At 42.2% G+C, this 24,241-nt stretch overlaps 1 protein-coding gene across 1 annotated transcript in view; it reads right to left on the reverse strand.

Moving 5' to 3' along the window:
- Nucleotides 1–622: 622 nt before the first annotated feature.
- LOC138248881 (proton channel OTOP1-like) overlaps nt 623–24,241 on the reverse strand; it is a 317,938-nt gene continuing 294,319 nt past the window's right edge. The window contains exons 6-7 of the mRNA XM_069202863.1: nt 11,544–12,526; nt 623–2,895 (exon numbers count right to left, since the gene is read on the reverse strand). Coding sequence (XP_069058964.1) covers nt 2,725–2,895; nt 11,544–12,526 — 1,154 coding nt within the window. The 3' untranslated portion in view covers nt 623–2,724. The remainder of the gene's footprint in view (nt 2,896–11,543; nt 12,527–24,241) is intronic.

The raw sequence follows: 24,241 nt of genomic DNA on the forward strand, positions 1-24,241 counted from the left end.
GTGTGTGGGCCGTTTTTAGGTCTTGGCTAGACAGCGCATGCTCTGTCTCGAAGAGGCCTGCTTGCAGTTCAGTGGGCTTTATAGGCTTCCCATTTGTTCCGCTCCAACGTTGCTCTTGTATCCTTTGTTCCCGTGTGGCCATGGGATGCATGTGTCATGCCTCATCCTGTGTTTGGCCCTCCTCCACAGCATGGACCAAGTACTTGTGTCCATCCACTGCTCCTGTTTTAGGAGCTACTTTTTTAGGTTGTAATCTATCTGTGGGCTTTTAACCACGCCCACCGCACGCTCATCACTATAATTCTTTCATGGGCTTGCTTTTGAAAAATCCATTATCATTGGTAAATGCTTTAGTTTGTCCCTCCTTGGGGTAGTTTTGTCACCGCCTTGGCCATCGACCCTGTTACATAGATAACTTCACGTTCAACGCAAACTTCTTTTTCCTTTTGTGTCTCTCCTTCGCGGTCATAGCAGCTGTAGCGCTTTGAATCGGCTTGCTTATGTCAACTGTTTACTTTTCATTTTCAATTTCTGTGCCAAGAAAAGTCCAGTTAGGAATTTACAATGCCAATAGCTCTAACTTGAGCAAACGCAAGACCCACTGCATAGCAAATTCTTGTTTAATTATACTTTTATTGTAATTACATTTATTTTACATTTATTTATGCAATAGTAAACCATATCACTGGTATATCTTCATGTGATGCCATTGTATCATAGGGCATGTGACACCACTTCCTGTGATTTCATCAAATAGGGTAAATTGTATTCTCCTGAAAGACATTTGAAAACTAGGGAGATTTTGAGCCTACGCCTTGACAGATTTCATGACATTGAAAAAAAACCTCTGAGTGCTGACAATGCATGACCTATTTCTTTTAGATTCATATGGGACAAATTAGAATTTGCATCTGTGTCTATGTGCATGGTTTTATGTGTACTTCAAGTGTTGACCATCCATGCATTCCCTGCAAGAAAGCCAGACCATCTGGCTTTTTCAATGAGTTTTAAGTGTCTTTCCAACTGATTAAACAGTTGTTTCCTGACTCTCAAAGCCATGTACACATGTAAATTCAAATTGCACTTGAAAATGGCACTTTTAAGAGTGTAACATACTCACAAAATGCGTCCTTGTAAAACAATCTATTCATGTACAATATTATTCCATGTGGGTATTCCAGGGCGAGAATGCCATGGAAAGTTTGGGGAAATCCACAATCTTGAGAGTGTCCGTTTATCTATAACCTCTTTTCTGAGTCATTACGACCCTGCAATTATTGGAGATTATTCTAAGGAAAAAAATTATTTTAAAGATGGGAATGGGCTTGGAAGACCCTAAGATGAAGGTATTTTCCATTCTGTACAATAGGATATGGGGAAATGTCAGTTTGAAAACACATTTCAGGCATATGCCTGTAACAGTCACAGATTTCCTGTGAGTGAAGTCATACATGTGCTCAGTAGGCTCTCATCCCAGACTTTCCCCTGATGTGGAAATAATTATTTCTTCTTCATTCAACCAAAGGGGCTGCAAAACAAATGTACCAATTTTCTGAAAGCTAATTCATTCATCTTAAACATCAGCATTTTCTTAAACTATAGGCATGATAACTTGTGTTTCTGTTATGATATGTTATGTTAACGTGTTTTTATTGTGCACCAATCACAAGTGAGGGTATCCAGGTGTTATGGAGCAGGTGTGTGAGGCTAGGTTTGGAGGGCTTACTCAAAAAGCAAAGTCTTCAGCTTCTTGTGGAAGTCAAGAAGAGAGGAGGAGTTTCTGATGTGTTGCAGGGGGTAGTTCCAGGCTCTTTGAGTCAGCTGTGAGAAACCATGCCCCCCTGCACTGCTTTTATATAAGCTTGAGATAATGAAAGACCATCAGAGGAAGTGAATGCTGCTCTTCAGCACTGCCTGGCATGCTCTATGGAATGCTTTGTAGATGTGGGTGAGGGGTTTGTAGTGTGCACACTTGTGTATTTAGAACCAGTAGAGTTCCCTAAGGTGTGGTGTGATGTGGGCTCAGTGTGGGAGGTTGAGGTCTAATCTGGCTGCTGTGTTATGGACAGCATACAGCATTCTTGTGAGATGGTTGGTTATTCCTGATTACAGTCTGTAGTTCAGTCTGCTGGTGATGAGGGCTTGGTAATCATTTTCAGGATGTTGTCTAGTTAGCACTTGAAGATTTTCTTCAGCATCATTAGGGTGGTATAGTAGGATGAGACCACTGCTTTGACTTGGGTGGTCATGTCCAGTTTGTTGTCTATGATGATTCTGGGGCTTCTCACTTGCAAGCAAGATTTGGGGTAGGCACAAGGGCTGCAGGCCACCTGACGAAGTCCCATGGTGAAGTGTCTTTCCCAAAGATCACCATTTCAGTCTTCGATTTCTCACAAAAGTTAAAACGTTGACATTGATTTATCAATGTCAATGTATAATTGATTCAGGGGTAAAGGATGTATATATAGTACCAGTCCAGTGAAGTGTTCCATGCATGCAAAGCTATTTCCAGATCACTTATTCATTTGGTACAGCTCAACAATTTTACATTTTTCATAAAAATGCTCCTATGACACCTCTATGGTGATATAGGCTGTTATAAAGCATACCAATCCACAAGGATTTACAAATATAGTGGCCATTTATATCACCATTTGAAAACCCAATACATTTTAAACAAATACCATGCTTGCCTAGATGTGTATGTATATGGAAAAGTGAGCACTATATTTTGCCATAGACATCAAAAAGAGAATACGCCGAATGCATACGATAAAATATTGAGAATGGAAGTGCTATGTCAATTAAAATAATCCAAGGTCTGAATCCGAAAACATATTCTTCTAGTCCATTGTCGTACTGCGGACGACATCCAAATGCCTGTGGTATCCAAAGCTGTAAGTAAATAAAAAAAACACATTCAGCATGTCAGATATATGAATTATTGCAAAGCAATAAATGCAAGGTATGTTGTAGCTTGCAATATCATTCCTTATACAATGTAATCCCTAACTCAGCTGCTCAATCATTAACCTGATTTTTTGGAATATCCAGAATCAGAGAGAAATGCAATTCCTATGCCATAGGAACTGAGAAGTATTATGATACAGGCCATTTCTGTGTCACCATTGTATGGGATGAAACTTTAAGTAGTTCCAGAGATAAGTGTTCAAAAACGAATCAAAGTTAATTCCATAGAACTATGAGCTTTATCTAATGACATCAAATTGCTGATGTTTTCCTACTAAGGCACTCACTATAACAATGAGAGCAGCTATTTAGTAATCTCTTGACGATATCCGCAGCCCGGCTCTGTGTTATCTGGAGCTATTTCAGTTCCTTTTAAAAGACCCCTCACCCATCAACCTAGTTGGCGGCAAGCCTCATCATAGGGGTCCCACACCGGGTGCCTAGCGCCTCTGAATGTGCTTCCATGCCTGATTACAGCAGAGCGAGTCAGTTGATTTTGTGCACCTAGAACGTGTTTAGTGCATGAATGTTTTGTTCTCGTGTGTGATTTAAAATTTTCTAAAGGGCACCCACATATTAGCGTACTTTTATTCTTGGTGTCCCTAGACAAGATTAACGAAAGTGTATGATGTATGAGGAGATTTAATGTAATTCTACATCTGATTTAAAGGTCTACATGTTACACCTGATACTCTAAGTGCCTCAACGGGGTTAGAATAAATTTATTCAGGACCTACTCCTTTATGCAACAGCTCTCTAAGATTGGCATCATAATCTGACACAGCTTCTTTGGAGTTCCTGTGAAAGAACACAGAGAAAAGACTTTCCTTAAACACAATCGGTCTGTGCTTCTCATATTATGCTAGTTTTTGAGGGAATCACATTTTCTCATGCAATATTTCTAACCTTTATGGCTTATACCCAGCGACTGCATCCCTTGCAAACCTTGTGACACCCATGCAGGTAGTGTTTTTTTATATATCCTACTATACTGAGTTTAACAAATCACATTTTGCTCATTCATCCGAATATTATAGGTCAAAAAGTTACCACGTACGTGTGCCTAAATAGCGTTTCACTTCATACGGGTCCCATGGGGGTGAGCCCTGTAGTCACACACTGCAGAGGACGCACTCACATTAGAAATTAAGCTCCCAGACCTTTTTAAATCAAATACTGTTTCTAAGTACCCCACCCGTTGGAGTCAGCTCCCACCTACTTTGTCAAGGGTTGTCACCGCCTTCTCACCTTCCCTTGTCCCCCAAGTGATAGGGGTGCCCTCCTCTTTTTGTGGTTAAATATTGTTTGTATTCCCGGTAAAATGTGCTGGTGTGGTTTCGCCTGGCATGTTGTGGGCACGTCCTACGGCCAAAAACGTCATATGTTGTCTGTTCGTCACTTTCAAGGGTGTGGCCTGTCTTGTTAGAGAAAGGTTCTTAAGGCTTTTTGGCTTCCATGTATTATTGTGCCCTTGAATAGTTGCTGTAATACAATTTTATCGAATTACTCATGGACTCCTCAGCCACAGACATATATGCTCTAAAATGTTTGTAGAATTTTTTGTATATGTGGAAGATGTTTTTAAGGTTAGCGTTACCTTTGTATGACCTCTGCCTTTTTGAAAATACCTCCTCTTCATTCGAACTAGGTATATTAAAGGAACCCCTTATTGGAACCCGATCTTTTGGTAGAACTATTTTCATTTATTAATTTAAATCCAATGAGTTAATTACGTAAGATGTATGAGAACACTCCAATTTTGTGGACTATTCTCAGGGAATTTAAAAGAGGGGGCAATTCCTAGTAAATGTTACTGGTGAATATTTTTATAGGTATCTGTCAGTCTCTTCACCACCTCTTGCTGTTCTTAACTGGTATTTCTTCTCCAATATTCTGCTGCCTATCCCAGACTTGATTCCCTCTTACATTTGTAGTGCGCCAGACGGAATGTTGTCATTTAAACCTCCTCTATGAGTCGAGAGCCAATACATCCACCTCTGTGCTTTCTCAAAAAGACTCCGTTCCAGGGCGTTCGTCATACCCCCAATTTGCTCTAAAACTACCCATTCCATATTATTTGGTGTGTGTCCCATATGTAGGAAATGTTGTGTCAATTTATTTGTGCTCCATTTACACCGGATATTACAGCGGTGTTCCCAAATGCATGTTTTCACTTCCTGGTTGTCATTTCAATATAGCATAACTGGCAGGGGCATGTTATCAAGTAGGTCACATCGGCGATGTTGAAATTTGGATGTCCCCTTATAGTTCACATCTTTCCTAGTTCTAATGCTAAATATTTGACTGTACTTGTAAGGTGGCACACACTACAATTGCCACAGGCGTAATGGCCCATAACCTTAGATAATCACCAGGCATCCTGTACTGTTGCTACTTGTTTTAAGTCATTCGGCCTTGGGCAAGTTTTTACCAGATTGTCCCTTAGACTTCTAGCTCTTTTAAAGGAATTTTTTTCCAGTCCAACTTCCGAGTTCTTAGTACTGTTCAGTTTTTATCACCTTGTTTGCTCTATTGGAAATAGTGCTGTAAGTCGTTACACAGGTTAGAGGCATGAAGATTGTCTCTATCTCTGTGTCTCTTCTAACAAAGCCTCCCTATTTTGGTTTCTGAGCTTTTTGGATAACACTGTTTGGGTAGTTCCTGATTGTAGTTTCTTTGATAGTGCATCTGCTTGGTTCTTAAAATCTGCGACTTTTGTGCAGTTTCTCCTCAACATCAGAAACTGCCCATAGGGTGATTTTCACAAAGTGGACGTGCCTGGTTTTGGATGGAAACTGTCATACCGTAACAGTGTGTAATTGTCTGTCGGTTTTTGGTCCTAGTGCAAAGTCGACCTCCCTCAGCAAAAATAGTAACATCCAGAAAAGTTATAGTGGTAGTGTCCATTGTCTGTGTAAACTTTAAGTTTAGATCCCATCCACTAATCCAGGATAGGAATGGGGGGATAGCACCAGTGCTTAATTTGTGCTTGTTGTTTCAGGTGCTGAGCACCGGCACTTATTTGTGAGGGCCGGGGCTTATTCTTATGCTTCACATATGACACATATGGGAAAGACGGAAGAAGAAAAAACTAAAAAGCGTCATAAAGGGAGAAAGTAGAAAGTTGCAGGATGAGCTGAAGGGGCAGGGATGGGCGTAAATGGATTGAAGAGGCCCGAGATGGCTTCAGGATTACGCTGCCTCAGTAGTCAGTGCTGACAGATTTAATTACAGCAGTCTTGTGTTTAAGAGAAGGGCTGTGAGCACCACCCACTTCCCCATCTCGGATGATTAAAATATCATACATATATCTTTTCCATTGGAGTGTTCTCTGCTTGAATTGGTTTGTGTCACAAAGTATATGTTGTTTTTTTTAAATTGCAGATATACAGACCTTCTACACATGGGAGGGAACGTACTCTCAATAGATGTCCTGATGATTTGCAAAATATAGAGTCCGTCATATTTATAAAAAGTTTTTCGCCAATGTCATACGTGCACAATCCAAAATTAAGCTCCTAAGGGCTAAAAAGTTCCACTCTTCCTCTTCCAGTGCCTTTGTTAGGATTTTCAAAGTCTCTTCCAGTGTGAGACTTGTGTAGAGAATCTCTACATCTAAACTCATTAGCAATTGTTTCTCAGGGTCAAACCTCACATCCTTTACTCAATAAATCTTTAATGTCTTTCAAATAAGTGTCAGGGTTTCTGAATTAAGGACGTGAGGAAAAATCGCAGTATTTTAACAAGGGTTTCAATATTTACCCTATCCCTGAGACTATTCAACAGCCCGGTGTTGGGGTCCTATTCTTATGAATTTTAGGTAATGTGTAAAAGTACAGGGTTTTAGGTTTCCTTGGTTTCATATACTCTGCTTCTTTAATGGTGATCAACCCATTTTCTTCTGTCTGCTCTACTAATGCCTTTAGTTCCATGTTTAATTCTGGTGTTGGGTTTGTTGTAAGTATTCTGTAGTACTTCTCATCATTCAAAAGACGCAAACCTTCCCTGTCATAATCTTGCTTGTTTTGGACTACTATTCCTCCACTAGATCAGCAGGTTTTATGACTATTCTGTCATCTCTTTCTAGTTCAGTTTGGGCTATCCATTTCTCCTTTGACATTCTCGTATCTGTCGCACATATTTGTTCTATGCCATTGTACACTGCTCGCTCAAATACCAGTATCTCTATTGGAACTGACAATGGCAGTGGAAACAATGTCGATTTTACTCTTGTATCTGTGTCCCCTTTATTAATAGGGTATATGGTTTCATTTTTATCAAAGATGTCTTTTAGTTTTAAGTTTCTAAAGAATTCAGCCAATTCAATATATGACAAAACTTGTCTAAGTGTGATGTATGAAGAAACCCTGGTCCTTTATTCAAGGCTCCATAAGGACTATGTTTGAGAGATTTGTTATGATGTCTGACCACTGCTCGGATCTGCCACTGGTTCCTTTGTTATGCTCCTCTTGTGCATACCTCCCTTCTTTTCCTGCCTCTGCCTGCTCTTCCTAAAAAAGAAGGATAGTGTTGTGGTGGAGGATAATATTTTTGGGGTGGACGTAGGGGTACATTATAAGGGGTCCCCATCTCCCACTGCTGGAGTCTGAGCCTCTGTTTATTCGTCTCTCTTTGTCTTCCTTTGTTTCCTTCCTTGCTTGACCAGCTATCCACATCAGTATTAATAGCCTCTGAGGGGTTTGACTCTGAGGTGTCGCTAGCCTTACTGGTCTGTCCAAAGCCTGGTGCTGAATAGAGGTAGACCTTGGTGTAAGAACATTTCTTCAAGTCTTTTTGAAATTTCTGTATCGTAGACTGACCCAAATGGTCTTTATATTCAGTCATGTCTTTATTCATTTCCTCATTTTTTTTCGTTAATGACTTCAAGGTTGTCTTAAAATGATTTTCAGTCATCTGTATTTCTATTAACATACTTTCTGACAGGCGGTTGGCAGTTTTCATAATTAGAACCAGCAAATCCCATGTACAGTGCCAGGCTATTTGTGCCCTCTCTTTTCCAAAGGTAGCATCCACCAAAAATGTCCTTGGTGAGTTTGCTACAAATAGTTCTCATAGGGTTGCATTTGTTCTCAGATATTCTGTCATAATCATCCCATGTAGGATAGTTCTTATTCTGGTTCATTTCTGTTCTGTAAGGGATTCCCAGTCCTTAGTGACATTGTTTGAGCCACATTCACGTAGGAGTGGGTGAGGAATTCTCTGCTCCACCGGCGGAGTTCGCAAAGTTTTCCCCACATCACACAAATTTCCGAAAACTCCTCAAAGTGACGGGGAGTGGAGTTTTTTCTCTTGGGTGTCTCGCCAATGGTAAGTTGTGAGCACAAGCGATAGAAATCGCTAAGTTGACAAGCGCGAGCAAGATTTCTGAACACAGGCGGTCACAGTAGGTCGCACCCGCTCATGTTGAGAAAGTTGCTGATCGCATTGAGAAAGCTGCCGCCTGAGTAGAAAATCTGCTTGAGCAGCAGAAAGAAGTTAGCGCTCTGCATGATGCCATTTGCGCTGGTTTTACACTGTCGGAGAAACTCCTGGTGCTGAAAATCAGTGCAAATTACCCAAACTCCACTGCTCGCAGAACTCCACGTAGCACAGCTGAGTTTTTTCAGCACTTTGCAGAGTTCCAAGTAGCAGAACTCTGCGAACTCCACCCAGACCTACATTCAAGTTGGTTAACAGTGGTGGGCCTAAGAAGATCTCGCTTGCGTCCTCCTAAGTAAATGTCTCCCCTTTCGGCCACTTAGAGTATTGGTTTATACATGTTGACTTTAAATCAGATTAGATCTCTGCATACACCATGCACTGTTTTTAATCTTGTCAAGGGACACTAAGAATAAAGTACACTAATATATGGGTGTTGTTTAGACAATTTTAAATCACACGCTTTCATTTCATACAGGAAACACATTCAAGGTGCACAAAAACAACTGACCAGCTCTGCTATAATCAGGCATGAAAGCACACCCCAGAGGCGCTAGGCACCCAGGGTGGGACCCCTATGATGAAGCATGCCACCAACTAGATTTGTGGGTGAGGATTCTTTTAAAGGGAACTGAACTAGCTCTAGATAACACAGAGACGGGCTGCAGATCCGATCAAGGGATGATTACCTGACACACCTACTGTCATTGTTATGGTGAGAAATTGAGTTTCAAAAGGTGAACAGGTATAATTTTCTTCTCACTCTTTCTTTTGTTGGTATAGATACTAATGTACTACTGAACAGCTTGGGCTTTAACTCTATTGGCATGAGAGAGCTGCCAGCAGATGTAGTAACTATTGCATCTGTTAAAATCCGATACTCTGGACCGGAATATAACAGCGGCAACTGAAGAAAGTTGCTGTGGTGCAGTGTTTGTTCGAGAAATGTAGAATCATGCAATGAAGCCTATGTGGGCTACTCTTTAATAAATAAAAACATGTAAAATATGCAGATTTATTCAGAAGTTTTCTCCATGCATAAAACGATCTGTCTACTTGATGTATCTATTTGGAAATCTGGATCTATGTTGCAAAAAGTGCCTCGGGTTGCCACAGGTGTTTGTGCCTTGTTCTTGCCGATCGACCAAACTCAGAGAATCCTTTGTGTTAGACAGGTCAGCCTTAGGGTGCCATTCCCCAAAGCTTACTGCTGTTTTGCTGAGTTAATCTGTGATGGCCTGGGGACTCCACACACTTTACCATTGCTAACCAATGCAAGTGCATGTGCTCTCGCCTTTACATGGTACAATTGGCTTACACTCAATTAGAACATCTAATTTACTTGTAAGTCCCTAGTAAAGTGGTACTACCTGTACCCAGCGCTATTAAATGAAATGCTACTAGTGAGCCTCTAGCACTGATTTTGCCACCCTCTTTCAAACATGTTTCAGGCCTGCTGGTGCAATCTGGGTACATGGTTTTAAACTGGCAAATTGACCTAAAAAGTAAACCCTATGCCAGGCCTAAACCATCCTTTTTATTACATAAATCTCACCCCTGGGTAGGCCCCAAACAGCCCATAACAAAGAATGCAGTGTATATAAAAAGTTGGAAATGTATTTTTTCATGCCTTGGTTGTGAAAACCCCCTCTACTGTGAGGCCTACCTCTCACATGGAATAAAATGGGACTCCCTTATTACATTTGTGGTAACTTTCAATTGGTAGAAGGAATGTCAAGTTTGGTATCTATGGAATGGGTATTTAAACCATATGTAAGGCAAAGTTTAATTTTAAGCTACAATTTTCAAAAAGTCCACTTTTAGAAAGTTAGCATTTTATTGCCCCAACCCTTTGGTGCCTGCAGCCTGCATCCTGGGTCACAAGACTAGGTGTAGCTGGAAGTTGGTCTTTGTGTATTGCTGCCCGACATTGAGACAAAGGGGGAATAGGAGTTGGCAGGATGAGCCATCCCCGAATTGATAGGGGTGCAGGGCTGTCACTTACCTCACTTGCACATCACAAAATCTCTGCCATTAGCACACTCACAAAGGGTTTGGCACTAGTTTTTGTGACCCCAGACAAGCTGGGGAAGGGCAGGGAGGCAGGAAATTCCAAGCACTTCCAAGAACGGGGGTGACCTCTAGTATCTTCTACTTCAAAGATGGCACCAAGTATAAATTCTTCAGTACACCCCTTGACCTATGGATGCTACAGAAGGACGGCTGTGCTGCTCGGCTGTCAGAAGGACTGCTACCTTGCTGTCCTGGCACTCTGCCATCCTACAGCCTGCTACCCTGATTGCTGAGAATGAAGACTGGACCTGCACACTTCATCCCAGGCTTAAGTGATTCCCCAGGCCAGTTGACTGACCACCTGTTCTGAGTGACAGGTACATAAAACGCTCCTGAGGCCTCTCTGCAACTGTTCAGCTGACCTGCTGCCTGGACCTGCAACCGGAACTGCCTGAGCGCTGCTAGACTCTGCTGGAGAGAGTTCCTGGATGCATAAGGGTGCCCCCTCAGATCATTGACTCTTAGTGTGGCTTTGTTTGAGCACCTCTCCACGTAAAGCAGAAATCTTGAAATTATAGGTTCTTAGCAACCTTGAATTGGCCTGTTTGCAACAAGAAACTTGTGAGATATCCACTTCACATTAGAGCATCAATAGCCTGCATTGATTGCCACCGCGATTCTCCAGCAACAACCGTTTGCAACCGTTTGCAAAACCCTACAGGATCTTTGGTGTACAGTGGCAACGGTCTGTGATTCTTGGCCTGCTCTTTATGCTACTGCGATGATCATTTGCACTGCCCTTCCTGCTTCTGGCAGCCATCTCCACCACAAACTGGAGTTTTTGCATGGGACTCTAGAAGGTAACTTTTTCAGAAGGGCTAACCAGGTCCCTGTATCAAGTCTGAGTTCTATTGCAGTCAGCCTGGACATTTTTCCAATTCTACTGATTGGATTTTTGTCATTTTCGTCTAAAAAATGTTTATAAAATGTACTCTATGTTTCTAAATTGGTGTGGCGTTTTCACTTTATTAATTCAATGATTCAAGGTCTGTATATCGCATGTAAACATACAAAGACGTGTTCTTTTGCCAAGAATGCCAGAAAGGCATTGAGCATCTTACCGAAATATTACACAGGAACAAAAATACAGTAATGTTCCTCAGGATTCTCTTCCTCTTGCTGAGTTCTTTGGGCTTTATGGCTTTGCTCGTAGGTTCACTGAGTGTAGGACTGGTAAAATCATTTTTCTCATCAGTGACACTTTTCTCGTTAATTACATCATTCTCGTTAATGCCGTTCTTATCGTTCTGAAATACGGTGCTAATTTCTTCTAATGAAGGCTTACAAACGTCCACGTCGGGGAAAGGGTCCTTCTCAGCTGTGAAGCTCTCACTGTACAGCAGCTCGAATGGTGGGTCTGGAAACAGAGGGCTCTCGCAAGGTATGGTGGCAACACTCTTCAGAGTAAGTGTGTCGTCATCTATTTGCTCTTCCATTTTGCAGTGAATGAATTCAATGACAAACACGTTCTGAATATATTTTTCGATAATAAGCATTATGGAGCATGGTAAATTATACCACGTGTAGACAGGATGGGAATCAGCATAGATGATGGCCAAAATGGAGCCCCAGGACATGATCCAGGTCCCACAGGAAGACCCAACTAAAAGTTCTGCGTCAAGTTTTATTGCAGGACTTTTCCCAACAGTCAGTTTTCTGTTCCCTGTCTTATATATAAGAAGGGCCACGACTCCTGTTAAGCTCATTATGATTAGTAACAGTGTGCAATACAAATAGTAGATGGAAAGAGCTAATTCACTGTGGAACTTTGAACGTCCAATCAGCAGAAAGTAGGTCACAGTAACTGCAATGGTGGTGGACAGCACAACTAGTCCTGAAGCACTCCCACTCGCAATGCCACGGATATCACATTTTTGCTTCTGGTGATGAGATTTCATCTTGCTTCCAATATTTTTCCATAAGACATATAGCATTGCGGAGGCTAGGATGTGGTATTCAATATTGAATGGATACAGGTAGTTTATTGCCTTTGAAAATGCTGTGCAGACTCCAGTACTACAGTTGCACTCCGGTATGGTGGACTCTAAAACAGAAAAAGGAATACGTATATCAAAAGAAGAACACAATTGAACGCATCTTTCGACATTCTTTTAGAAAAAGTCTATGTTACTTTCCACGACTTTGTAATTAATTTTGACCTTCTAAGGAGTTTTTGGAATGAAATTGAAGCTTTTTATTAAGTTATGTTGTGTAGCATGTGTTTATTGTATAACTGCCACGATTGTGGCACTGTTTGCAGTGCCCAAACGTTTTGGATCAACTACAGGATAGAGAACGGGTGGTTGTAACACATTCTCTGTTGGAAGAGCCTAGAGTGATGTATGAGGTTCTGACACACAATATGATCAGTCGCAGCAACTTATCTCTATCAGCAGGCATGCTGGAAAGAGGAAAGTGACATGCAATAGAGTATCAGATGCAGCATTTTTCCAATGTAACTGGTTGATGAATCGTAGAATGTGCCACCCAAATTTGTCTATCATGATCTTTCTGTAAGACTGTTATCTGTAGTGGTAAATTTATTATGCATAGTTATTAAAAACCTTACCATACATCAAGATATATTTGCAACTGCCACAGCAAATTCTATAATACAATACACAGTTTAAGGGAGTAGTGGACTTGATATTAAAAGAACAGAATTAATAAAGTTCACAGTATTTTTATTTTTTGCAGATTGCTTTAAAAAAATGGTAATTCAAAATGATATTTGTGAACTTAAAACAAACTGATTAATAAAGTTCAAAGTCTTTCAGGTATTTTTGCAGCTTGCTTTAAAAATTTAATATAATGACAATTCAAAATGTTGTCTGTTATCTTGAAGAATGTAATTACGGCCTGTCTGCAAGTCTGAACGCCACATTAGTTAAAAAGTGCTCTAATTGATACCCTACTTTCATTCATAAGAGGAGGGTAGTGGTTCACAAATTGTGGTCCCGGGTCCCCTGGGGTTCCTGAAGCCTGATCAGGGGGTCCGCGACTGCTCAGAAAATTTAATAATATTAACAGATTAGGTCCCCAGCTTTCAGTAATGACTCAGTGGAGGGTTCCCTGATTGCAATAATGATTCAGTGACAGTCCCCAGGTTCCAGAAATGATAAAGTGGGGCTCCACAGAAGTCAAATGGTTGGGAATCACTGGACTAGGATAAACAAAAGTTAAATGAACAATAGTTTCCTCCTCAGATTTGCATAGTCTATATCATAATATTTTTGTTTCTAATATTTTTGTTTCCCGAAGCCAGGGCACAGTAGGGGCTTATCCTGCGAGAAGGCCAAAATGGTATCCAATAAAGTACTCTTTTAGTTGCTTGGGCTATGCGGCCTTCAGGTAAGGCTGAAGTTTGAAGACTTTATAGTCATTTATGACCATCCAGGCGTGAGATCTGGCTGATAGTGTCTTTGTCCTTAACCGCAGAGTTTTATTTTCATTGTGCCATTTGTTAGAAATGGGGTTTCTGGTTGGCTAGGGTATGCTCCTCAGCCAGGCAGAACTTACCCACTCTAGTCAGGGCAAGGGAGTTCCACGTACAAGAAAACCCCTGCTCACCCCCTTGGTAGCTTGGCACGAGCAGTCAGGCTTAACCCAGAGGCAATGTGTAAAGCGTCTGCACAACACACACAACACATGTGACGCAATATCCCCACCACAAAGGAAACACAACACCAGATTATATGAAAATATACTGTATTGTACACAAGGCAATTATCAGACCAAACATCACATATCAGTACTATCCTGCTACCTTAGCAGTTGTCAGAACGTTACACATTAGTTACTCTGCAGCCTAGCAGTAGTCACACATAACACACAGGTTACTCTGTATTCTGCAACATAAGCAGTAGTCAGGAAAACACGTTATTACATCACAGCACTTGTCATAAGAATATCATAAAATGCCCATACTAGGAACATTAGAAAACATATGCAAGTTAGAAAAACATATTAGCAAGCATGTCCATAAAAGGAACATTTGCATACACATATGTGAAAACATCAAACGCAGGTAGGTAATATATGAATCAAACAAAAGTCTGTAGAAAGAACTTTGGATTGCCACTATATTGGTCCTTTAAACAGTACCTGGTTGGATGAAGGCACCTCCAGTGCCTAGAAGGCGAACAATGGGCCCCCCGGTGCTCCTATGCGCAAAACGGGGGCCTCCCTTATACTCTGGGGTCAGAGGAGGGCGACATGCACCTCCTCTCTTTTATAGACAGGCCCCTCTGGGGACCGTGATTACTGGGGGCCCCCCAGGGCCTCAACCGGCCCTCACGAGGGGGGCCAAAGCCAGCAAAAATAACTTAGGGCAGGAGGGGGGCACCACGCACCCCCTCCGGTTTAATGACAGGCCCCTCCCGGGACCCACGATCTCTGGGGGCCCCCCCGGGCCTCCACTGGCCCTTCCACCAAGCGGGGGAGCCCACAATAATGTCCGTTTTACCTAACATCAGAAAAGGAGCGTCCTGCTCCTAACGCAGAGGCCAGGGGGAAGGGGGCACTCCCCGCGCCTTCACCTGGTCCTGCCGTGAAGCCACAAGAAGATCGGACCCCACCTGGGGCCTGAGCAAACACTCGCCTGCACCCGATGCGGTGCGCAAGTGTTCTTCCAGGTTCCCGGGCTGCTGCGGTGATCTTATTTAAAGGGGCACAATGCAGCAAGGAGCCTACGAGCTCCCAAGGCTCCATAAGCGCGCTGCAATCAGCGCTATGGCAGCCGCAACCACGGAGAAGCACCCCTCATGAAGAAATGGATGCAGGGGTCAGGGGCCACAACACCCTGCCCCTGGGGAGCAGAATCTTAAGACAAGGCCCTCAGGTGGAGGGCCCAGCTAAAGGCCAGCACAAGGGAAAGGCAGCAAGTGGCAAGTCCTTCACAGTGACCAGGCAGTTCACAGGTCAACACAGCAGCAGCAGTCCATGGCGGTTCCTGGTGAGTCCTTTCAGCCTTTGGTGTCCAGTTCCAAGATGATTCCAAGTCTCCAAATTGTGGGGAAAATTCCCCTGTACTTATAGTCAGTTCTTACAGTGTTTTACAATGGTAGGGAGAGGAGGTTCCAGCCAGTTACAACTGGTTCTGGAAGTACCCCCTCTCTCATTTCAGCACAGGCTCCAAACATCAGTGGGGGGTTAACGACCCTATTGTGTGAGGCCAGGGCACAGTCTTTACAAATGCAGGTGTGCCCCGCCTCTCCCATCTCTCAGCCCAGGAAGACTATTCAGTATGCAGATGCACCTCTGTGACACCTCCACCCTCCCTGTAGACAGGCTGTCTGAAAAGCTGAAAAGTATGCACAAAGCCCCAACTGTCACTCTGCCCACACGTGGATTGGAGTCAAGCTGCAAAACACCAGAGTCATAAGCACAGATAAATGTGCACTTTCTAGAAGTGGCATTTCTGTGATAGTAATACAAAATACACCCACACCAGTAAGCAGCCTTTATTATCACCATCACAACCATACCAGACACGCCTACGCTACCCCTCATAAATCAGACAATACCCTTACACATAGGGCAGGGCATTTCTAATGCAATCCTATGAGAAGGCAGCACTCACAGCAGTGAGACACCAAGTTAGGCTGTTTGTCACTACTAGGACAGGCCATGCAATATGGCACATGTCCTGCCTTTCTACATACATGGCACCCTGCCCATAGGGCTAGCTACGGCGTATCTTAGGGGTGACTTACATGTAGTAAAAGGGGAGTTCTGGGCCTGGCAATTAAATTTAGATGCCAGGTCCCTATGGCAGAAAACTGTGCACCCAGGCCCTGCGCTAGCAGGCCTGAGACAGGTTTGAAAGGCTACTTCAGTGGGTGGCGCAAGCAGCGCTGCAGGCCCACTAGTAGTATTTAATTTACAGGCCCTGGGTATAGAGATACCACTGTACAAGGGACTTATAGGTAAATTAAATATGCCAATTAGGTATAAGCCAATCATACCAACTTTAGATGGGAGAGCACCTGCACTTTAGCACTGGTCAGCAGTGATAAAGTGCTCAGAGTCCTAGAGCCAACAGCGAGAGGTCAGAAAAACCAGGAGGAAGGAGGCAAAAAGACTGGGGATGACCCTGCGTAAGGCAAAAAGTCCAACAACATTTATCATTTTTTTTAAATGAACGTTGGAGAAGGGTCGTTTCCCATAATAGTTGAACGTTGAAGTCATCTATGGCTGAACCTAGATACTGGTGCACAGGCACATTTTTGCTTGTTTGAACTTTGTGCCAGAGGTATGTTGTTATGTTAATTTAACTTTCATCTTGCACAAATCATCCCTGAAAGGGTATCTTGGCGCTGTTAGCCATATAGAGTATAGACAGGGAAGACTGCAAAAATTAAAACACCATAGTCTTAAGCAATTTCCTACATTTATTGTAATCTGTGTACGGGCGAATACGGAGTGGAAGTGCATTTCAGTAAAGAGGGGCTAGGTAAGAAAAAGCACCTTCCCCCTTATTGAGTCCTTCTGATCCGTGGAACAGTACGCAAATGTTTATTACTGCGTAAGTACCTAACTGGGTGATAGGGAGTGAGCTTCGAGGTTAGATTGCAAGTCTCTTTGCCGATCAGTGACTTGTGTGTTAGACAGCAGATTTTTAAAATAATCCTCTCCATAGTAGGCAGCCATTGAAGAGTGCATAGAAGGGGAGAAGATGCTGTCCTCGCACGAAGATTGCACCTGCAACATGCAGCAGTATTCTGTACAACTTGCAATTTAGATAATAGTGTTTCATTAGCAGAAGTAAGGAATTTCCATATTCCTATTGGCTTATGACCAGATCTTGAACCAGAGTTTTTCTTACTGAAAGTGGAAGGAGTGGGAAGACTCTTCTCAACAGCCGCAACATGTCCCGACGATACAAAGAACTTGTGCTTTCATTTTGAGGGACTGGTCCAGGCGAACTCCTGAGTTCTTGACAACTGTTTAGGGCTTAGAGCAGTGCCTAATTCTGGAGGCCACCAATCAGAAGCCTACTACTGCTGGGCCTTCCCAAACATCATAATCTCTGTTTTTCCTGCATTCAACTAGAGACAATTTTCTACCATCCATGCAGCAATAGCTCTCAATCCTGCTTAAAAGCTCTCTTTTACTTTAATCAGATCATTATTGAAGGTGATTGTTAGCTCTGTATCATCAGCATATGATAGTAATTTGAATCCAAATGCTTCTACAATCTTGGCAACGGGTGCCACATAGATATTAAATAGCTTGGGGCTAGGACAAGCAACATGGTACAAGATTTAAAAGAACCTAAAGTGATGGTTTGTGTTCTGCTGGTAAGAAAATCATCAAACCATTGTGATGCTATGTCATTGATTCCAACCTCCCTCGACCTTTGAAGCCGCCTGGAATGCAACACAGTATTAAATGCTGTGAACACATCCAGCAGCATGAGCAGAGATGGTTTATTTGCATCAAGGGAACATCTTATGCAATCTGTGACAGCCACTAAGGCTGTCTCTGTGCTGTGAAATGGTCAGAAACCTGATTGGGATACGTCCACAAGCTTATTAATTTCTAAAGAGTCCATAAGTTTCTTATTTATTTAACCTTCTAATAGCTTATACAAAAAAGGAAGAAGTGAAATAAGTCAATAGTTGGTAAGATCAGTCGGTGTCAGATTAGCCCTCTTTGTGATCAATATGAGCTGTGCCGCTTTCCAAGTTGATAACAATTGGTTGATGAGGACTGTACTCTTTTCCATACTTTGATGTATGTCCCCTTTCTGGTAACTGATTGATTTACCAAGCCAAACTCAAGTCTTATCTGGGCCGGAGAGGCATTAGATGGAGGATAAAAAAGAGATCTGAATATTTTCATAATGATTGAGTTTACAGTTGTTACGTCTTTGCCTCATAACACCTGACTTCCATAGGATAGGCTTGGCGTTAGTTTTGATGCTATTACCTTTAGAAATGGCAATATTGCATCATTAGTGCATTACCCTTCATTTGTAGTGTTAGAAGGAGCCTTTATAATCAAATATTACTCTGAGGTATCTATAGGTTTCTACTGATTTCAGTTATTGTCCTTGTAGAAACTATTTATACCTTTTCTGTATTCTGTTGCTCACTTCCATGACTTTAGTTTTCTTTTGATTGTATGACATGCCATTGGCTACTGAGTAGTTAGATAGTCTATCAATGAGGTGTTGTAAACCGACTTTTGTTTGACTGAGGAGAATCACATCATCTGCGTACAAAAGATTAGAAATATGCAAGTTTCTTTGCTGAGGGGGCTGAGCATTTACCTCGTGCAGGGCTGGGGTAAGGTCTCCCAAATATAGATTGAGCAAATATGGTGCCAATACCAAATCCTTGCTTTAAATACTGGGGGACTGTCTAATTGACTGGACAGGAAGAAGCTATGCCCTATTCTCAGTCTTGCCTAGGTGCCCATGTATAGCATCTGTATTGCTTTCAGAAGTGTTTAGGGATTCCCCAGCATGCCAATGTCTGTCGGGTGAGATTATTCTGCACACAAACAAATGTGGCCTCCAAGTTCATAAAGCAAAGATAGGTTGCTTGCTTGTTTATCTATAATTTGTCCTTTATTATAGAAAGTGATAAGATGTTAAATGCCATGCCACCACCTTGTGCAAACCCAGATTTATTAGGAGGTATGATGTTTCTTCTTCAGCTGAAAGCAATAATTCAGGTAGTAGAAGGCCTGTAAATGCTTTGCCTCAGTATCTAACAGTGTGATTAGACAATACTTTTCGAGCTGTTGGCGGTCACCCCTTTTGAAGATCAGATTAATTATGGAGCCTTTTCATGAGTCAGGAATATCTTTTAGCTGCTACACACTGTGGAAAACCACCAAACGGCTGCCAGCCCAGAAAGTAGGATTGGTTTTATACAATGCTTTTGTATTCCATTTTGGCCCAGGGCACCATCACGTCTGCACTTCTGAATGGTTTTACATCCTTTCTCTTCAGGAAAGCTGAGTGTACTGCTTTTTGTCTCGTGCCTGGAGGCTGTTTTTCCCTCTAAGGATTGATTGGAGTGTTTGGTTAAAAAGTTGACCCATCTTGTTTCTGTTGAGCTTGAATTATTTGCAGCATTTGGGGCCCTATTTAGGCTGTTCACCATCCTCCAGAAGTCCTTCAAGTTTACTGTGATACAGGGCTTTTGCCAAGAAATTTTGCGTTCTTGCTAATATTTCGCCCCACACCATCTACCCAATAGCTTTTATTTATAATCTTAAGGTTCTTCGAGCTAGTCTCAGGATTCTATTATGATTCCTGTTTGCAATACGACATGATGCGGATATTTGATTTAATTTTAAGTCTTGGGAGCACTTTGTAACTTGGTGTATGCTTGGGTGTTTTTTTGATGAATAGTTGTTTATTAAATGACTTGCAAAGAGTGCCTATTTGGAGATCAGAGTTAGGTGTTCAATTATAAAGGAATCCCTAATAAGGGCAATTGTGACTTTCCAATAGCTGTTATAGTATCATTAGACCACCGTAATCTCTTGTAATTTATCCTTCCGTTTCCCCCATCAGAGTACTCTCCTGCTGATGGAGGATGCATTTGACATAATTCTCTATAATTTGTTATCCGTGGTCGCTTTTATTCATTTTTTCAATCTAGTATGATGTAATTAAATGAAGAAGGGGGAGAGTGGCTGCTGTGAAGTCAATTATGGAGTGTGAGTCAGATAAGTAAGTCCACACCGGTGGGGGATCTTGTTGGTATCTGCCACTTAATACTATTAGACCAAAGGATTCCAGATCTTTTACAAGTGACACTGCCTTTGTGTCTCTTTTTGTATTGTTTGTTGTTCCTGCAGATCGTCTGGGGACAAGCCAGAGATGTTCCCACTGTGTGATATGATCAACTCGGATGAAAGGCCACATCAGGCTCATATTAAACTCTCCGGTTACCATAATTTATTGTGATGTTGGGTCTTGCCAACTGTGTAGTTGTATATTTGATAATTGAATGACATGGCTTTCCTGGATACTGGATCTGGGGGACTATAGAAATTGATAAATTAAAGAGGTCTCCTAAATTTATTCATGCCAATTCAACAGTTTAGTCATTAGGCTGTTTTTGTCACCTGATACCCGCAGGCTCTGAGTTTCTCTGCATTGGGTGCATTAAAGCCAGTGATCAGGAGTTGCGCTGTGCTGAGATGCAAGGCTCTGTGTTGTTCTGCTTTGAATCCAGTGAAGCTGCCAATCAGGAGCTGCAAAGTCATGTAATGTGTAGCTCAGTGTCACTCTACACCCCTTTGATTTGGATCTGGTGAAACCTTCAGTTTAGAAGGGAGAAATATTCTCTGACTCCAGCCAATGGTCCAGAGCTTGAGGACAGCATTTGGGGGCAAGGACTCACTTCCACAGAGGCCATGAGAAGGAATAAGGCCATGTCCATTTGGGTGTGCGCAGCTGGAAAACAGGAAAGGCCTTTGGTAGCTTGTGTGCCCCTGAAACTCATACAGGAGGTAAGCCAATTGACCCTTAAAGTCACTTATTGGGTCCTATGTTCAAGGAAAGCAGGTCAATCTCCCTTATTCAAACAACAGGGTAGTTACAGGAGTATACTGTTTTCATGGTTTGAATGTGAAACTTTTATACCTATTGAGAGTGTCTGGGGGCTAGGGGAATCCTTTGTCTAACCCCAAAACTAGTTTTGATCTGTTTTTGCAATTCTCTAGGTTGGCTCCAGTTTTGAAGCAAAAGGTTGGGGCAGACCTGTTGTCAAGTTCCTTTGTGTGTGCTGGGACTGATGCCTTTCAGATATACTCAAGACAGAACACAGCCAACTTGTCAGGAAGACGTACTCTCTCCTACACCCAGGCCCCTTTGTCCACTGTTTGGCCCCAGTAGAACTTTTCCACTGGAGGCGACCATCCCCAGCCCAATAGAAACTAGGACTGACAAAAAGGGCATAAACTACTTTATGAAGGGAAATATCAACTTTCTTTAGCATTTCCAAAATAATAATTTAAAGTCAGATGTTACCATTAAGTAATTTACCATTAGAAGCAGTAATTATCCAGATGATCCCAAAATGAATTTAGCACTTATTAAATGTAATAGGATAAACTAGTGTTAATCTATGTGAAGCCAATCTTTCCCAGAATATTATCTATGCATGTCTTACTTTTTAAATACCCTGCACCCTTTAGGGCCTTGACTTACAAGTATTAAAAAGGAGGTGTATGCTTGACAAAGGGATTATTTTACCAAGTTGAACTGTCAGTTTAAAACTGCACTGCAAACTTAAGTGGCATGCCTGACACATTCTCTAAAGAACAACTTTGGTGGATGCAACAATGAGTGTTGCAGCCCACTAGTAGTATTTAATTTACAGGTCCTTGGTACTGGCAATACCATATATTAGGGACCTACAAGTACATTAAATATGGCAGTTGGATATATGCCGATGTTACCATCTTTAAAAAGGAAAAAACAAACACTTTACCTCTGATTGGTGGGGGTGAAGTGTAAAAAGTCCTAATGCCAACATAATTGGATTTGACTACAGAAGACAAAAATCTTTGGAAAAATCCGACAAAAGATGGTCATGTCTAACAGTGTGGAAGAGGTGTGAAAAACAAATGGTAGCCTGACAAGAAATGAAACGAGATGACTACTGTGAGGTCCACAGAGCATTCAGAGTTGGGGAAGAGGGTTTCTTGGTAATACCACAGAGTCAAAACCTACTTGACTTGACAGGTCTGTTCAGCAACATGTAACAGTTTGGGTGCGCTTGAAAGGGAGGGAACAGGATGCCATAACAATCCTTGTGTATCCCCTGTCTGATTCCTGGAGGGGCCTGGTTTTACTTTAAGATGAGTCAGGGCACTGGGAATTTCCTTATGACCCTCCCACCACATCCTAGCCCTCAGAGTCCAAGCTTAGTGTGGCAGAAGACTTTTGCCATCTTGAAAATGCCCTGGCACATGGCATTTTGAATCTAATTGCAGTAAAGCAAACCAGAACTACTGGAAATTGTGCTGGGTTGCTCCTAAAAATATCTATCCTATTGGTTAGAGAGTACCCAGGAATCACCCCAAATCACTAGCTGGTTTCAAGCATAAATGAACACTGCTGGACCTGCAAGAGAATACTAGGTGGACTGAATCTTCTGTACTTGGCATCTGTGACCCGAGAGAAGGACTTGAGAAGGTTGGACCTCCTTCTTTTGAAACCCAAGACCATACCAATCTCCAATGATCATAAGGCTGATGCACTGTGTAACATAAAATAGCTGAAGCGTGCATTCCTCTGAAGAATGGCAGCAGACCAAAGGCAACAGAACTCGGACCAGACTTTGCTACTGCCCTCTGACTTACACCATGTTAGTCTCTCTGTGCTGTCCCTGAAGTTCTGGGGTCCTTGGAAGTGTACCTCTTTGGTTGGTTTGGGCACCAAAAGAAGTGTTTTCAAACCTGTTGCTCCAGAACTTCAAGAGGACCAACTGGAAACAGCTTCCAAATGGCAATTTTACAGCCTCAGACTGAATTTCATGTTTGTCCCTCATGGAGAAAGGTTTTCCTCAGGAAAACAACTTTTCTACTTCCAGGCCATGGGGGTTTTATCTGTTTTGCATATCTGGCCTGCACTATGTGGTAGTCAGACTCATAAAATGCCTAGGCCTTCATCTACTGCAGTCATTGATAACTTGTGACACTTCGTGCTTTTTGCGACTATTTTCATTAAAATCTTTAAATATTTAGATCTCAGCTTCCCCTTATGCGGTGTTTTTGTGTTTTGGCATAATTTTGCTTAATAAAATGTTCTCTATTTTTATCAATTGGAGCGGTATTTTTATTATGTTTTTTACCTTTTAACTGTTTTGCTACTTGTTAGAAATGGGGTCTCTAGTTGGAAGAGGTATACACCCTTGTCCAAATAGGGATCACAATCCTAGTCAGGGTAAGTCACACACAATCCAAATTATCCTGTGCCCACCCTCTGGTAGCTTGGCACTGAACAGTCAGGCTTAACTTAGAAGGCAATGTGTAAAGTATTTGTGCAATAAATCATGCAATAAAACAGTGAAAACACCACAAAACTACACCACCCAGGTTTAGAAAAATATAGAATATTTATCTCAATGGATTAAGATCAAAACGATCAAGATCTGATAAACACAAGTAGAAATATCACTTTTGCAATGATAAGAAGAGTTTTAAGTCTTTAAAAAGCAGCAGGTGGCTCTTGCAAGCACAAAGTACCTGGTTTGCGTAAAAATGACACACACAAAGACCACAGAGAAGGAGATGCATGGAAAACAAAGGGTGTGTGTCAGATTTCGGTGCGCACACAGATGATATGTTGATTCTTTTCCACGCAGCAAGGGGTTTGCTTCGGATTTCCGGTGTGCAGGCTTGAATACTCTTTGTGATGCAGAGTCTCTTGACGCCTAGGGCCGATGCGTGAAATTCCTGGGAGTGCAGGAGGAAGTCACAGGTGCTCCGCCGATCTGGTGGGCGATGGGTCAGAGTTTCTGTCACATGGCAGGCACTGCGTCGATTCCTCTTGCAGGAAGTTGGGCTGCGTCATTCTGGCTCGGTGATGCATCAATCCAGTGGGCTGTGCATTGAAGTTCCGGTCAAAACGCTGGTGCTGCTTTGATCTCCACTCAGGGAGCCGGGCTGCGTTGTTCCGGTTCGGCTATGCAGTGACTTTCTCACCGCAGGACAGGCTGTGCGTCGATTCCGGCAGGAGGTTCTTTGCAGGAATTAAGTATTTATGGCCCTGAGACTTCAGGAACAG

Source organism: Pleurodeles waltl, chromosome 1_2 (genome assembly GCF_031143425.1).
Source record: "Pleurodeles waltl isolate 20211129_DDA chromosome 1_2, aPleWal1.hap1.20221129, whole genome shotgun sequence".
Taxonomy (NCBI): Eukaryota; Metazoa; Chordata; class Amphibia; order Caudata; family Salamandridae; genus Pleurodeles; species Pleurodeles waltl.